The sequence below is a fragment of the Mustela nivalis genome, assembly GCF_964662115.1.
Source record: "Mustela nivalis genome assembly, chromosome: 7".
Classification (NCBI taxonomy): domain Eukaryota; kingdom Metazoa; phylum Chordata; class Mammalia; order Carnivora; family Mustelidae; genus Mustela; species Mustela nivalis.
In genome coordinates, this window is record NC_139026.1 from 88327019 (window position 1) to 88342629 (window position 15611).

General features: G+C 39.2%; 1 protein-coding gene across 8 annotated transcripts in view; it reads left to right on the forward strand.

The window, feature by feature from the left end:
* Positions 1–14851, forward strand: part of LARP4 (La ribonucleoprotein 4) — a 206902-nt gene extending 192051 nt beyond the window's left edge. For 5 of the 8 annotated variants that reach the window (XM_082741255.1, XM_082741256.1, XM_082741253.1 and 2 more), the window contains 6 exons: positions 549–761; positions 1413–1461; positions 4850–5011; positions 11636–11760; positions 12247–12415; positions 14397–14851. In XM_082741255.1, the coding sequence (XP_082597381.1) occupies positions 549–761; positions 1413–1461; positions 4850–5011; positions 11636–11760; positions 12247–12415; positions 14397–14735 (1057 nt within the window). In that variant the 3' untranslated portion in view covers positions 14736–14851. The remainder of the gene's footprint in view (positions 1–548; positions 762–1412; positions 1462–4849; positions 5012–11635; positions 11761–12246; positions 12416–14396) is intronic. The other 3 variants (XM_082741257.1, XM_082741258.1, XM_082741259.1) reach the window with 3 other exon arrangements.
* The last annotated feature ends 760 nt before the right edge of the window (positions 14852–15611 follow it).

Sequence of the window (15611 nt, forward strand, 5' to 3'; positions counted from 1 at the left end):
TAAGCTTAAAGTCTGGTTGATTTAGATGTGTCAAGACTGCTACTGGTGTTAAATTAGCTAAAATCCTAGTTGTATTTTGAGTATCGAAATAGAGGTAGCTTTATCTTGAAGAACTTTGGATTTTACCCCAAATATCTCCAAACAACTTTTTTATTTTTTAAAAATTTTATTTATTTAATTTATTTATTTGACAGAGAGTGGGGGGAGTGGGCAAGGGAGAAGCAGGCTTCCTGTTGAGCAGGCAACCCAATATGGGGCTCAATCCCAGGACCCTGGGATCATAATCTGAGCCGAAGGTAGATGATCAATGACTGAGCCACCCAGACACCCCTCCAAATAACTTTTTTAAATGTAAAAATCTCAGACAAAAAGAGTTTACATCTTTATAATGTGATACTTCTATGTGTACCTTAATATGTGGAAAATAGAATACAGTAGAACGCAATTTTTAACTTGTCCCTTTAAATGTACTTTTTACCATTAAGGGGAAAGATTTTCTTTCTGTCTTCATTTATCCTCTCATGTATGTGATCTTATATTTCTTATAGTGTGAAGCCTCATTTCAGGTCATCGAGTGGTTCAGAACACTCGGCAGAGGGGTCTGTGTCATTGGGGGATGGACCATTAAACAGATCTGGTTCAAGGAACTTTACAACTGAGCGGCATAACCCTACAGTAACAGGGCATCAGGAGCAAAGCTACCTTGCAAAAGAAACTCCTACTATACAGATGGAACAGAATGGGGACTATGGTAGGGGCAGGTAAGGAAATATGGTAACAAATACGGATAAGGTATATGAAAATATTTTGCTCATAATGTGAATATTTGAAGAACATGATCTAGTGATTATTATTTGTTTAAACTATTAGTGTATGGTTATGCTAAATGAATACAGTGTTCATATAATTTGGGTTAATAGTTTTTCATAATTATTAAGAAATGTATAGTGCCCATATAGAATATAGCTGAATCGGGTGTATAAAGTTACTCTGAAGTTCTTTATGGTTTACTGAAGAAAGAATAGCTTAGAAAGATCAGATCCTATCTGCATTCTAGTTTAATTTCTTACAACTTGTAGCTGTGAAAATGGGGAAATGGGGTTATATCTTATCGCCTACTCTGCCGAAATGAAACAAAAAACTTTGATATACTTCTGGTGTGGAAGGAGCACTACTTAGTAAAAGTGGGCCCAACTTACTTAGTGGTGATGGTGGTAACAGATGAAGTTTTTGGTAGATTAGTTTAGGATCCCTTCAGAAGAATATATATTCATCTCTTAATAGTGGAGATATAGAAAGTATAGTTAGCTAAACTAGAAATTCACCCATCATTGATAGAGTGTATTATATATTTGAAGAAACTTATGAATTGTCCCTCCCATCATCCCCAACTTTTTTATCATTGTTAAAAGGAGAACTCTTTTCAGAGGTCGAAGACGACGAGAAGATGAAAGAGTCCAGGTAAGTGTTTTTTACCTGTATTACATCTTTTTTTTTTTCTTTTTCTTTTGTGATTTAGTATGGCATTGGCTTGTGGTTGGTCTTTCTGGGGTTTTGTCTTACTGATTATAGTATTAGGCAAAGGTAAATAGAACCTGTGCTTTGACCCTAAAATATCCACTACTACTACCACCATTCCCCACCCTTAAAGCACATGTATAGTTAGGGATTTGACTTTTATTTTTATTTATTTATTTTTTTTTAAGATTGTATTTATTTATTTGACACAGAGAGAGGTCACAAGTAGGCAGAGAGGCAGGCAGAGAGAGACAGGGAAGCAGGCTTCCTGCTGAGCAGAGATCCTGATGTGGGGCTCGATCCCAGGATCCTGGGATCAGGACCTGAGCAGAAGGCAGAGGATTAACCCACTGAGCCACCCAGGCACCCCTGTTTCTTGTATTTTTAAAAAATTACTTGAATACCTGATATAATCATATGGTTTAAAAATTTAAAAATGAGGGACGCCTGGGTGGCTCAGTTGGTTGGACGACTGCCTTCGGCTCAGGTCATGATCCTGGAGTCCCGGGATCGAGTCCTGCATCGGACTCCCAGCTCCATGGGGAGTCTGCTTCTCTCTCTGACCTTCTCCTCGTTCATGCTCTCTCTCACTGTCTCTCTCTCAAGTAAATAAATAAAATCTTTTAAAAAAAAATAATAATAAAATAAAATAAATTAAAATTTAAAAATGAAAATTTTTAGTGAAAAGTTTATTACATTATTAATGGACATTTAAATTCTTTCAGTCTTTCAGTCTTACAAACAGTAACTATAATAACTTCATACAACCATCATTTCCCATATATTTAATAATACCTGAAGGAGAATCCCTAGAATGGGATTTCTGGGTTATAATTCAGTAAATTGCTACCAACCCACAGCTTTCTATAGGGGTTGTGCCAATTTACACTCTTGTCAGACATTGAACAAAAGTTCCTATTTAGGGGCGCCTGGATGGCTCAGTGGGTTAAAGCCTCTGCCTTCGGCTCAGGTCGTGATCCCAGGGTCCTGGGATCGAGCCCCGCATCGGGTTCTCTGCTCGGCAGGGAGCCTGCTTCCTCCTCTCTCTCTCTCTCTCTCTCTCTCTCTCTCTCTCTGCCTGCCTCTCTGCCTACTTGTGATCTGTCAAATAAATAAATAAAATCTTTAAAAAAAAAAAAAAGTTCCTATTTATCAGCCCTATAAATATAGGACATTTTGCCAAGCTGATAAAGCTTATCGTTTACTTACAAAGCTCTCTGGATGGTGTGGGAAACTTAAACTGTTTATTGTTACTTGGTGGAGACAATTTTCTACCTACTATTCTTCTATCCACTAATCTTATAAAACTGCTTATAGATTAAAAAAACTTTTATAGTTCTAAATATGTTTTTATTTGAATTTTGACTTATCTAGCTTCAAATTAATCATGTTTTTATTTTTTTGTGGTTTGTTCATGGTGAGTGTTTGCCATCTCTTAACTGAAAACAAAAGGAATTGAGAAATCAGAATGATGAAGGAACCCACAGAGGTCTCAAGAAAAACCCTGCCTAGAATTTACAGATAAATCATAAATTATAGGGCGTCTGGGTGGCTCATTGGGTTAAGCCGCTGCCTTCGGCTCAGGTCATGATCTCAGGGTCCTGGGATTGAGTCCCGCATCCAGCTCTCTGCTCAGCGGGGAGCCTGCTTCCCTCTCTCTCTCTCTTTCTCTCTGCCTGCCTCTCCGACTACTTGTGATTTCTCTCTGTCAAATAAATAAATAAAATCTTAAAAAAATAAAATAAATAAATTATAGTATAAAACTTGTTTTTACATGTATAAGTAGTGGATTATATATGCATATTAGTATACATATAGCATGTAGGCCACATATATAAGTAGTGAAAAGATAAGCATTTTCAAAGAAGAAAACATATTGCATTGTAACACACAGAATGTTCCTTAGGGCAAACTGTGAGTCTTTTAAAATAGTATTGTTTTTCATTTATAGCTTTCTGTACCAGGGGCCCCCATGACATGGCAACAACTTTTTTAGGATACCATTGCAGCAGTCCACATGAATCCCTAAGTGGCCTTTAACAATTGAGGAGAGAAGAGATTAGTTTTGAAGTCCGTATAATATGTTGAAAATACGTTGAGGATTGACGACTGAAAGAGTAAAGAAAAAGTAGATAAGCATGCTTTCAAGTAGGAAAGGCAGAGTGGACATGCCTTTGTACAGGAAGGAGATTTTAGCTAGAGACAAAATTTAGTATTTGTAAGCTTACAGAAAGTAATTGAAATCATAAAAGTAGATGAAATCATTCAAGGGACTCTGTAAAGCAAGTGATTTAAATAAAGTGGTCAAGAATGGAACTTTGGCAACAAAGTAACTTTGGGCTGAAGAATGAGATTACTTAGTATGTTGTTGCTGTATCCAAGCAAAATCTGAGTAGAGAGTGCTGATAGGCAAATGGATGTCTAGGTTTCAGGTAAAGGTCTGGGCTGACAGTATTGAAAGTGTAAAATTCAGTGAGTTTTGGCAAATTTCCAGTGGTGTGTAGCCAGAAAGTGACCAAAAGTGAAAAATATAGTTATAAAGGTTGTTTGCATATAGGTTAGTAGTTGAAGGCATGAATAGTGGCTATCACAATAGGGAGAGTATGGAATGAAAAGAGTAGTAACCACATAAAAACTGAAACTGTCGAAGGGTGTAGGTAGAGAGCTGCAAGCACCTGATTATGAGATCTGAAAGTCAAGATAAAGAGGTATCACAGAAGCTAAGGGAGGAATGAGCTCCCAAAGGAAAGAATGTTTACTGTGCCAGCTTCTATATGAGGTTAGGGGGGAAAAAGTCTGTTGGATATTGCATTGTGGAAGGCATTAGTGACTGGTCAGCGCAGTTTTAGTGGTGATTGCAGAGGTGAGGAAGTACAAGTGAGAAGCTTGTCAGGGAATAGAATGGTGAGCAGAAAGGCAGATCAGGAGATTTTTTCAAGGAAGGATATTCTTGTGAAGGCTATATGGAAGGAGAAAAGCTAATGGCAAATTTAGGTCACACAAGGGTTTTTATTTTTGTTCTGGAAAGGGAGTAACAACTTAGAAAACAAATAGTGGAGATTTGGTTAGCAGGCTTAAGGAGTGTGACACAGTTTGCAAAAAAAAAAAAAAAAGGAGAGGCAGTTGATGAAAGGTAAGCAGGATTGATAAAAATATAATAATAATAAAAGCTCAACTGGGAGGAGAAGCCAGGAATTTATAGGAGAACAAACAATTCTGTGCATTAGTATAGAGTTAATTTTGTTTGTTTCCTTATAGCTCTCAGCTTCTGTGGTACAGGATTAGGGAATGAGATTGGCTTGTGATCTGTTTTATGATTTGTGTCTTTTAGAGACCCCCATCTTCATCAGCTGAAGCAAAGGCTCCAACACCAAAGTTTGACTTATTAGCCTCAAATTTTCCTCCTTTACCTGGAAGTTCATCGAGAACTCCAGGTGAACTTGTTTTGGAGAGTAGGATGTCTGATGTTGTTAAAGGTGTCTACAAAGAAAAGGTAAATACTGAGGCATCCATCTTTTACTTGTGTGACCATAGCTAGCCTTTGTTTGCAGTTATTATTTGAAATTTTATTTGCACTTAATATGTATTTCTATCATGCTTTTTATTCATGGGATTGTTAGCTTACTTTGAGTATTATAAAAAGATTTATGATGAAGCTACACAGGCCAGTAAAGCACTGGGTGTTGTGTAAGACTGATGAATCACAGACCTGTACCCTTGAAACAAATAATACATTATATGTTAATTAAAAGTAAAATTAAATAAAAATTAAACCAGATCAAAAAAGTAAAGTGTTTCTTCACTTTTGCAGGTCTTTGGTATCAGGCAACTCATCTTGGTAGAACCAATTAATGCAAACTGGTGGAAAGTGTTATTTGCGCTGAAGCCTGTAATTAGTGATGTAAATGAATTCCAAGTTTGGTAAAATTCAGGCTTTCAAGTAATGGAGAGTTGATATCGAAGACATAGGAAATCAACCTTTAGGATAGGTCCCCCTCCTAAAATAGTTTTGAGTGTAGACCTCTTCCTGTACGAAGTCTTCACACCCAACATATTTTTCTCATTTTCTTCTCTTTTTTTCTTAATTCAATTTTTATTTTAATTTTATAGGACATACACATGGTACAATTAGATTCATAGTGAAAAATAGTAGACCTGTGCAGCCATTTTGACTAGCTTTTTCTCTTGTTTTCCCCCTATATTTCTAAATAAATGATTATCTGCTATTTCTTTTTCTTTATTTTTTTTTCTTTTTCTTTCCCTTTCTCTTTCTCTTTTTTTCTTTTTTTTAAGTAATCTCTGCACCCAGGGTAGGGCTTGAACTCACAACCCCGAGATCGAGTTGCATGTTCACAGTATACTTTATTTCTTGGACTTTACAAGTTTCAACGTTATCTATTAATTTTCCATTTAGAACCTAAGGATTTAGCTCTCTTAAGCCAGCATACTTTTCTTACCCTCCCTGTATATTTTACTCCATTGTTTCTAGAATACCATCCATTATAAGGTTCCCTAGATTTAGTATCATTAAGAAAGTAAAAAGCAGGGCTGGGTGCCTAGGTGGTGCAGTTGGTTAAGCAACTGCCTTTGGCTCAGGTCATGATCCCAGAGTCCTGGGATTGAGTCCCACAGTGGGCTCCCGGCTCCACAGAGAGCCTGCTTCTCCCTCTGACCTTCTCCCCTCTCATGCTCTCTCTCACTTTCTCTCTCTCAAATAAATAAATAAAATCTTAAAACAAAACAAAAGCAGGGGTGCCTGGATGGCTCAATAGGTTAAGCCTTCAGCTCAGGTCATGATCTCAGGTTCCTGGGATCCAGCTGTACCACCCTCCCCCAAGTCAGGCTCCCTGCTCAGACAGGGAGCACTCCTCCCTGCCACTCCTCCTTCCTCATTCTCTCTCTCTTTCTCTCAAATAAATAAAGCCTTTTTAAAAAAAGGTAAAAAGTATTGCCAGTTAGATTAGGATATACCACCATTTGTAAGTCACATCTTGATCCTCCCCCCCCCACCACCAAACTGAACCTCACATTATACTGCCATTATTTCTCCTTACACTCTCAGTGGCTTGCTGCACAGTTGTGTAGTTGGGACTTGACTTTACCATCATCCTGAGAATTTTCCTTACTTTCTTTTGTTGAATCCTCTCTCTTTCTTACTCTTGTTTTACTTTCCTTTTTTATGGTATGTCACATCTTCCTGAGCTTCCTGAATTAGTGGTTTTTAGTATAAATTTCTTGAGATCTTGCATTCCGAAAATGTTTTTGTTTTCACATTGGATCAATAGCTTATTTCTGTAGATATCTGCAATAGAAATCATTTTCCCACGGAATTTTGAAGGTATTTCTTTGTCTTCCCCTGTTTACAAAATTGTGTAATGTTGTAGTTATTTCATCAGCCTTAAGATAGACATTTTTCCGCCTTTGAAAATCTGTGATTAAACATTACCCTTGTTTAAGTGGCAGTGTTTTTTCTTAGTAATACATAAAATAATGGTGTGTTTTACAGTTGATGGCTTTTTAAAGAAGAATAAAGTCGGGGTGCCTGGGTGGCTCAGTGGGTTGGGCCGCTGCCTTCGGCTCGGGTCATGATCCCAGGGTCCTGGGATTGAGCCCCACGTGGGGCTCTCTGCTCAGCGGGGAGCCTGCTTCCTCCTCTCTCTCTGCCTGCCTTTCTGCCTACTTGTGATCTCTATCTGTCAAATAAATAAATAAAATCTTAAAAAAAAAAAAAAGAATAAAGTGTATCTCCCCTTGTGATCTCAACTCACGGTTGTGGACAGTAAACATCACAAATATCTGAACAATGCCATGTGTCTCCCCTTCCTTTTTACAGTTCCTCCTATTTCTTCCCTTCATCCCCGTCAGAGGAAACATCCTGACTTGGCAATAATAATTTTCTTGCTTTTCTTTATAATTTTACCATTCTGGCTTGGGAAACTTTTTCTGTAAAGTAGGTCTAGAACGTAAATATTTTAGGCTTGTGGGCCACATGCTTAAAACTTAAAAACCACTCTTAGCACATAGGCCATACCAACAAAACTCAGAGGCTGGATTTGGCCAGCAGGCCTTGGTTTGTCAACCCCTAATATAGAGAGTATACTGTTCAGTGTGCCTGTTCTTGAATACAACATAAATGAAATACGTATTCTCTTACTTCTTTCATTCTATATTGTGTGAAATTCATCCGTGTTGATACAAGTAGTTCATTTTACACTGTGTATTCTTTTGTAAGAATATCCTTATTTTGGGGCGCCTGGGTGGCTCAGTGTGTTAAGCCTCTGCCTTCGGCTCAGGTCATGATCCTCAGGGTCCTGGGATTGAGCCCCGCATCGGGATCTCTGCTCATCCCCTCTCTCTCTATACTGGCTTTTCTGCCTACTTGTGATCTCTGTCAAAGAAAGAAAGAAAGAATATCCTTATTTTACTGTTGATGGGCACTTGATCTGTTGTGGTTTTTTTTTGTTTTCTTTGTTTGTTTTTGACATTATAAGCAGTTCTGCTGTGTATGTTCAAACTACACATACACCTTGTTTTTAGGTATATACATAGTGGAATTGCTGAGGGATAGGGCATCTAAAATTTAATTACAGTTGAGGGCAACTTACCTTTTCATGTTGTATTGGTCATTTGCGTTTCTCTTTGTAAAGTGTCAAGTATTTGGCACCTTTTTTCCTGTTGGTTATCACTTAACTTTTTTTTTTTTAATATTTTATTTATTTATCTTACAGAAAACGAGAAAGAGAGAGAGATCACAAGTAGGCAGAGAGGCAGGCAGAGAGAGGGGGGAAGCAGGCTCCCTGCTGAGCAGAGAGCCCCATGCAGGGCTCCATCCCAGGACCCTGAGACCACGACCCGAGCCAAAGGCAGAGGCTTAACCCACTGAGCCACCCAGGCGCCCCAGGTTATCACTTATCTTACAGATTCGTGGAATTTTTAAATTTATTTTGGATACTAATCCTTTGTCAATGACATATATTACTAATTATGGTTTGTTTTCAGCGTTTAGTATTTGCGAGTGAAAACAAGTTTGTATTTTAGTATGGTCCTATTTATCAGTCTTTTTTTCATGATTTGTTCTTTTTTGTATCTTGCTTAGGAAACAATCTGGCTTCCAGAGATCCTTTTTAGAAACCTCTCGTTTGGGGCACCTGGGTCGCTCAGTGGGTTAAAGCCTCTGCCTTCGGCTTGGGTCATGATCCCAGGGTCCTGTGATCAAGCCCCACATCGGGCTCTCTGCTCAGTGGGGAGCCTGCTTCCTCCTCTCTCTCTGTCTGTCTCTCTGCCTACTTGTGGTCTCTGTCTGTCAAATAAATAAATAAAATATTTTTTTAAAAAATAAAAAAAGAAACCTCTCGTTCTGATCCTTCTATGACCCTCTTTTTACCCCCCTCTCTGAGGGCTTGTAGGATCTTTATTTATCCCTGGTATTCTGTGAAATGTCATGAAGGTGTATCTTGCTATGACTCTTTATTAATTCATTGCACTGGATACTTGGTAGACCTTTTCAGTCTGGAAACTCATCCTTACATGCTAGAAAATTTTCCTATATTATCTCTTTGATAAATTCTTCACTTCCCTTAAACTCTTGTGGGGTTTGTTTGTTTGTTTTTTAATTTATTTGACAGAGAGCTCACAAGTAGGCAGAGAGGCAGACAGAGAGTGAGGGGGAAGCAGCCTCCCCACTGAGCAGAGAGGCCGATGCAGGACTCTATCCCAGGACCCTGAGATCATGACCTGAGCCGAAGGCAGAAGGTCAACCCACTGAGCCACCCAGGTGCCCCCTTCCTTGAACTCTTAATTTGATATGGCACCTTATAGGTCGAACCTCTGATTTTGTTCTGGCCTTCCTAATTTTTATTTTTATACTTGTCTATATATAATTCCACAAAGTTTTTCTGAATATTACCTTTAAACCTACTGAAATTTGGGGCTGCATGGGAGGCTTAGTTGGTTAAATGTCTGCCTTTGGTTCAGATCATGATCCTGGGGTCCTGGGATCAAGCTCCCTGCTCAGTGGGACATCTATCTCGCCCTCTCCTTCTGCCCATCTGCACCCCTCCCCTCCCCCACTCATGCTTGCTCACTCACTCTCTCAAAATCTTAAAAAGCGGGGGGCCACCTGGGTGGCTCAGTGGGTTAAGGCCTCTGCCTTCAGCTTGGGTTGTGATCCCAGAGTCCTGGGATATCAAGCCCCACATTGGGCTCTCTGCTCAGTGGGGAGCCTGCTTCTCCCTCTCTTTCTCTCTGCTGCCTCTCTGCCTCCTTGGGATCTCTGTCTGTCAAATAAATAAAATCTTTTAAATAAGAAACAAACCTAGTGAAATATGTATTTCATCAATTGACTTTAATATCCAGGGCTTGCTATTAGTTTTTGTTTCTGTTTTTTTAATGGGGGTGTATGTGTGTGTGTTTGAGAGAGAGAGTGTGAGCAAGGGGGAGGGAGAGAGGGAAAAGCAGCCTCCTACTGAGCAAGGATCTCAGTGCGGGACTCTTATCCCAGGATTCTGGGGTCACGACACAAGCCAAGGCAAATGCTTAACCGACTGAGCTACTCAGGCATCCTTTGCTATTGTTGTTGGGTATTTTTAATTTTTAAAATTGTTTTAAGGGGTGCCTAGGTGGCTCAGTCAGTAAAGCATCTGCCTTCAGCTCAGGTTATGATCTTGGGGTCCTGGGATCAAGCCCCGCATTGGACTCCCTGCTTAGTGGTGAGCCTGCTTCTCCCTCTCCTCTGTGCCACCCGCCCCCCCACCCAACCTTAAGCTCTCTCTCTCGCTCTATCTGAAATAAATAAATAAATATATATATTTTTAAGTATGGTAAATTGCACGTAATATAAAATATACCAACTTAAAGGATGCCTGGGTGGTTTAGTCAATTAAGCATCCAACTCTTGATTTCAGCTTTTGTCCTGATCCCTCAGGGTGGTAAAACAGTGTGGTGTCTGTTTGAGATTCTCTCCCTCTGCCCCTTCTAAAAAATTTACCATCTTAAACATTGTTCAGTGTGTGCAGTTCAGTTGTGCTAAATACATTCACAATGTTGTGCATCTAATCTCCAGAACTTTTTATCTTACTGCCCTAGCAGTAGGGCACACCTGGCTAGCTCATTTTGTAGAGCATGCAACTCTTGGTCTCTGGGTTGTAAGTTCAGACCCCACATTGGGTGTAGAGATTTCTTAAAACACAAGATCTTTAAAAAATAATAATAAAGTCAGGGCACTTGGGTGGCTCAGTCGTTAAGCGTCTGTCTTCAGCTCAGGTCATGATCCTGGGGTCCTGGGATCGAGCCCCACATAGGGTTCCATGTTCTGTGGGCAGCCTGCTTCTCCCTCACTCACTCTCCCTGCTCGTGTTCCCTCTCTTGCTATGTCTTTCTCTGTCAAATAAATAAATAAAAACTCTTTAAAAATAATAATAATAATAAAGTAAAATGGTATACCCATTACACGGTGACTCCCATTACCCATTACCTCTTCCCTCAGCCACTGGCAGCCACCATTCTACTTTGTCTATATAAATGTGAGTACTCTGGGTAACTTGCATAAGTGAAATGATGTAGTATTTGTCTTTTTGTGACTGGCTTATTTCACTTAGCATGATGTTCTCAAGGTTCATTCATTATGGTAGTGTGTACCAGTACTTCGTTCCTTTTATTGCACAGTAACATTCCATTATATGGATATACCACATTTTGTTTATCTGTTCACCAGTTGATGACTGTTTAGGTTGTTCACGGTTTTTTGGCTACTATGAATAAGGCTACTATGAAAATCTGTGTGTAGACATATCTTCTCTTGGGTATATACTGTTGGGTCATACGGTAACTGTTTAACTTTTTGAAGAACTATCAGACTGTTTTCCAAAATGCACCATTTTGCATTACTGCTTTCAGTGTATGAGAGTTCTGATGTCTCCATATCATCACAAACATTTGTTTCTTATTGGTTATAGCCACCCTAATGAGTGCAAAGTGATTTCTCATTGTGGTTTGAATTTGCATTTCCCTAATGACTGATGGTGGTTAAACATCTTTACAAGCGCTTATTGGCCATTTGGACATCTTCTTTGGAGAAGTGTCTATATGAGTTAATTTTGAAGTATGTTTTTACTTTAAGGATAATGAAGAGTTGAGAGTTAGTTGCCCAGTGCCTGCAGAGGATGAACAGACAGACTGCACCTCTGCCCAGCAACTCAGTATGAGTACCAGTCCTCCATGTACAGCTGAGCTTCCTGCATTAAGGTACAGGTTCAGTATAGAAAATCTTCTACATTATTAATTACTTTTTCGGGGTGCCTGGGTGTCTCAGTAGGGTAAGCTATGCCTTGGGCTCAGGTCATGATCTCAGGGTCCTGGGAACAAGCCCCGAATTGGGCTTCTCTCTCTTTCTCTCTCTGTCAAATAAATAAATAAAATCTTAAAAAAAAAAAAAAAAAAAAAAAAAAAAGATGGGGCACCTGGGTGGCTCAGTGGGTTGAGCCGCTGCCTTTGGCTCAAGTCATGATCTCATGGTCCTGGGATCGAGTTCCGCATCGGGCTCTCTGCTCATCAGGGAGCCTGCTTCCGTCTCTCTCTCTGCCTGCCTCTCAGTCTACTTGTGATTTCTCTCTGTCAAATAAATAAATAAAATCTTTAAAAAAAAAAAAAAGATTACTTTCTCTTCTGATTATTTGCTCAGCTCTTTGTTTGTGCTGTACTAAGTCTAATGTCAAGCTCTCTTTTCCTTAGCACAACTCAGCAAGAAAAGGATCCAGTAGAGGATTCCACTGTTCAAAAGGATGTTCTCAACCAGACAACTATACCAGTTTCTTCCCCAAGTACTGCAAAGCCATCAAGGACAAATAGTACTTCACCATGTAATAGTAACATAAATGCACCTGTAGCTGTGGCCCTACAGGTAACTTGAGGAATTTAGTATTGGGGCGGGGGGGGGGGAGTAATTGGCTAAATAATAAATGGTTTGTTTTTTATTTTGTTTTGTTTTTGCATAAGTCTTTATAGAGCAGAGTCATTTGGAAATAGCCCAAATTGAGGCTGCCAGCCTCAAATGAAACTCAGGAAGTTTAAAGTCACTGTGAAGAAATGGGAAATTTTAGGCATGTTGAGATAGTGAGGAAGTAACTGTTCATTCTGGGGTTTTGTTGTTGTTGTTGTTTTAAGACTTTATTTATTTGAGCAAGAGAGAGTATGAGTTGGGAAGAGGGAGAAGCAGACTCCTTGCTTCAGCTGAGTAGGAAACCCCATGCAGCACTCCATCCCACAACTCTGGGTCATGACCTGAGCCAGAGGCAGATGCCCAACCAACTGAGCCACCCAGGTAGCCCCAGTTCTGTTCTGTTTTGTTTTTTTAATGGCCCTTTTTTTTTTTTTTTTTAAGATTTTATTTATTTATTTGACAGAACAATAGAGAGTACAAGTAGGCAAAGCAGTAGGCAGAGGGAGAGGGAGAAGCAGGCTCTCCGCTGAGGAGGGAGCCCAATGCAGTACTTGGTCACAGGACCCTGCAATCATAACCTGAGCCAAAGGCAGCTGCTTAACTGACAGAGCCACCCAGGTGCCCCATTAATGGCTTTTTTTCTGATTACCTTCTAGCTAAGTGAAACTTCTTTCTTACTCAGGTTATGATGAGGTATTATTTTTGGGCTAAAGGGACTCTGAGCCCTTTTGAAATTCCTTTTTAAATAATGTTTAACAAGTCTTAGGGCTACTTCGTTATTAATCAGTTTTCAGAAATCATTTTTATAATTAGGGAAATATAGAAAAGCAGGGCAAAAACACAACATTTAATAATCTTTTCATTCATTAATATAACTAATTGCATTTTGGTATAGTTTCTTTTTTCTAGGTTAAGGACATTTTATTTTCTTATTTAATACTAGTACAATGGCAGCTACCGATTACTGAATGCCTGCTATATGTTAAGACCAGTGCTAAATACTTTTCACTTGCTTTATCCCATTCACATAAGGCCCCTATTGTCCTTTTTTCCACATGAGGTTAATTAAAACTTTTAAATAGTCTTCTATTAATATATTATTTGTTCCCATGGGGCGCCTGGGTGGCTTAGTGGATTAAACCGATGCCTTCGGCTCAGGTCATGATCTCAGTGTCCTGGGATGGAGCCCCGCATCGGGCTCTTTGCTCGGCGAAGAGCCTGCTTCTCTCTCTCTGCCTGACTCTCTGCCTACTTATGATCTCTCTCTCTCTGTCATATATATATATTATTGTTCCCAGCTGCTCTGTTGAGAGTCTTATGAAATCCATCTTAGGGTTCTTTGTAGCCATGGAAGAGAGAATAGAATCATTTTATTTCATCAGATGAATGTACATTATTTACTTAATCTGTCCTTCCTTATTAGACATTTAGGTTGTTTGCAGTTTTTTCATCACCATAAGCAATGCTGACATGAGCATCTTCTAGATTAATTCCTCAGGTGACATTATTGTATCATATATAAATTGCCAAGGCTTTTTATTATTTCAGCAAAAAAAATGTTTAAGATTACTATAATACACTTTAATGATAGTGTATATGAGAATGCCTGTTTCCCTTTTCTAGAAGATAGCTTACTGATTTTCTTGTGGATCACACTATCCTTTTTGTACTTTATTTTAAAAATGTACCATAGGGGCGCCTGGGTGGCTCAGTGGGTTAAAGCCTCTGCCTTCGGCTCAGGTCATGAGCCCAGGGTCCTGGGATCGAGCCCCACATCGGGTTCTCTGCTCAGCGGGGAGCCTGCTTTCTCCTCTCTCTCTGCCTGCCTCACTGCCTACTTGTGATCTCTGTCTGTCAAATAAATAAATAAAATATTTAAAAAAAAAAATAAAAAATAAAAAATAAAAATGTACCATAAATTTTTTTTATCTTCACTTCAAAGGAACCCCGAAAGCTAAGTTATGCTGAAGTGTGCCAGAAGCCCCCTAAAGAGCCATCTCCAGTTCCTGTGCAGCCACTGCGAGAACTTCGCTCCAATGTAGCCTCTCCCACCAAAAATGAAGAGAATGGAGCTCCTGAGAAGTCCATTGAGAAATCACATGAGAAGCCAGAAGCAAGGGCTAGTAAGGAGTATTCTAGCTTCCGAGGCAATACCATTCCCAGGGGAACAGCTGGAAAAATCAGGGAACAGAGACGCCAGTTTGGCCATAGGGCTATACCTCAGGGAGTGACTCGACGTAATGGCAAAGAGCAATATGTGCCACCCAGATCACCAAAGTAAAGAAACCAACAAACAAAAAAACTATTCAAAAACTTCTCTCTCTTCCCATTAAACTTGAGCCGTGGCTATATTGAACTGTTCTGGAGGGGAGGGGGTAGCCAGGAAGGAAACAGGAGGAAAGTGTCTGTCCTTAAATCATTATGGATTTTGGAGTTGTGAGCAGTAGAATCCCAAAATTCATCTCTAAAGTGATTTTAAAATGCTGGAGGATTCCAATCAGTATAAATATATATATATGTATACATATATAAAAATATAATTTTCTATTTTTGTTTTTGATTTTAATTTGCAGAGCTCTTCTGCCTAGAATCAATTTTGAGGGTTCAGATTTAGCTTGAAAAAAAAAAAAACATATTACACATCCTTCAGTACAGGAGATGAGGGAGTGAGAGAAAATATTTTTTGAAGAAACATTTCTGTAAAATTAGAAATTACTTTTTTTAATCTATTTAAAGTTTGGCTTGGAGAATGCCATCTCTGCCTATATGGCCTTGTGTTGCAAAGCAGATCAGTGGCTAGGGTGCCTGTTGTGTGAGTGTGTGCAAGAGTGATTGAAGCCAAATCTGTTGTCATGTTAGTAAATGATTTGAAAACTGAATGTAATACTTGAGTAGATTTTTTTTTCCATTTTGAAATTCAGTCTGTCTTTTTGACCTTAATATTTCATTCAACAAACTTTTAAGCGCTGATTGTACTTAGAGATGTGACTATCAATCAGTTTGATACTCAAGGAAAGAAAGGGGGTTATTCAAAAAATCAAAAATTTGTTTTAGGTCTGAGTGGATAGGTCAAATGGACTTCAGAGGTTTAAACTGCTTTGTGATTTCCTGCCCCACCCCACCCCTAAAATAGGAGACAGGTTTTTTTGTTGCTTCA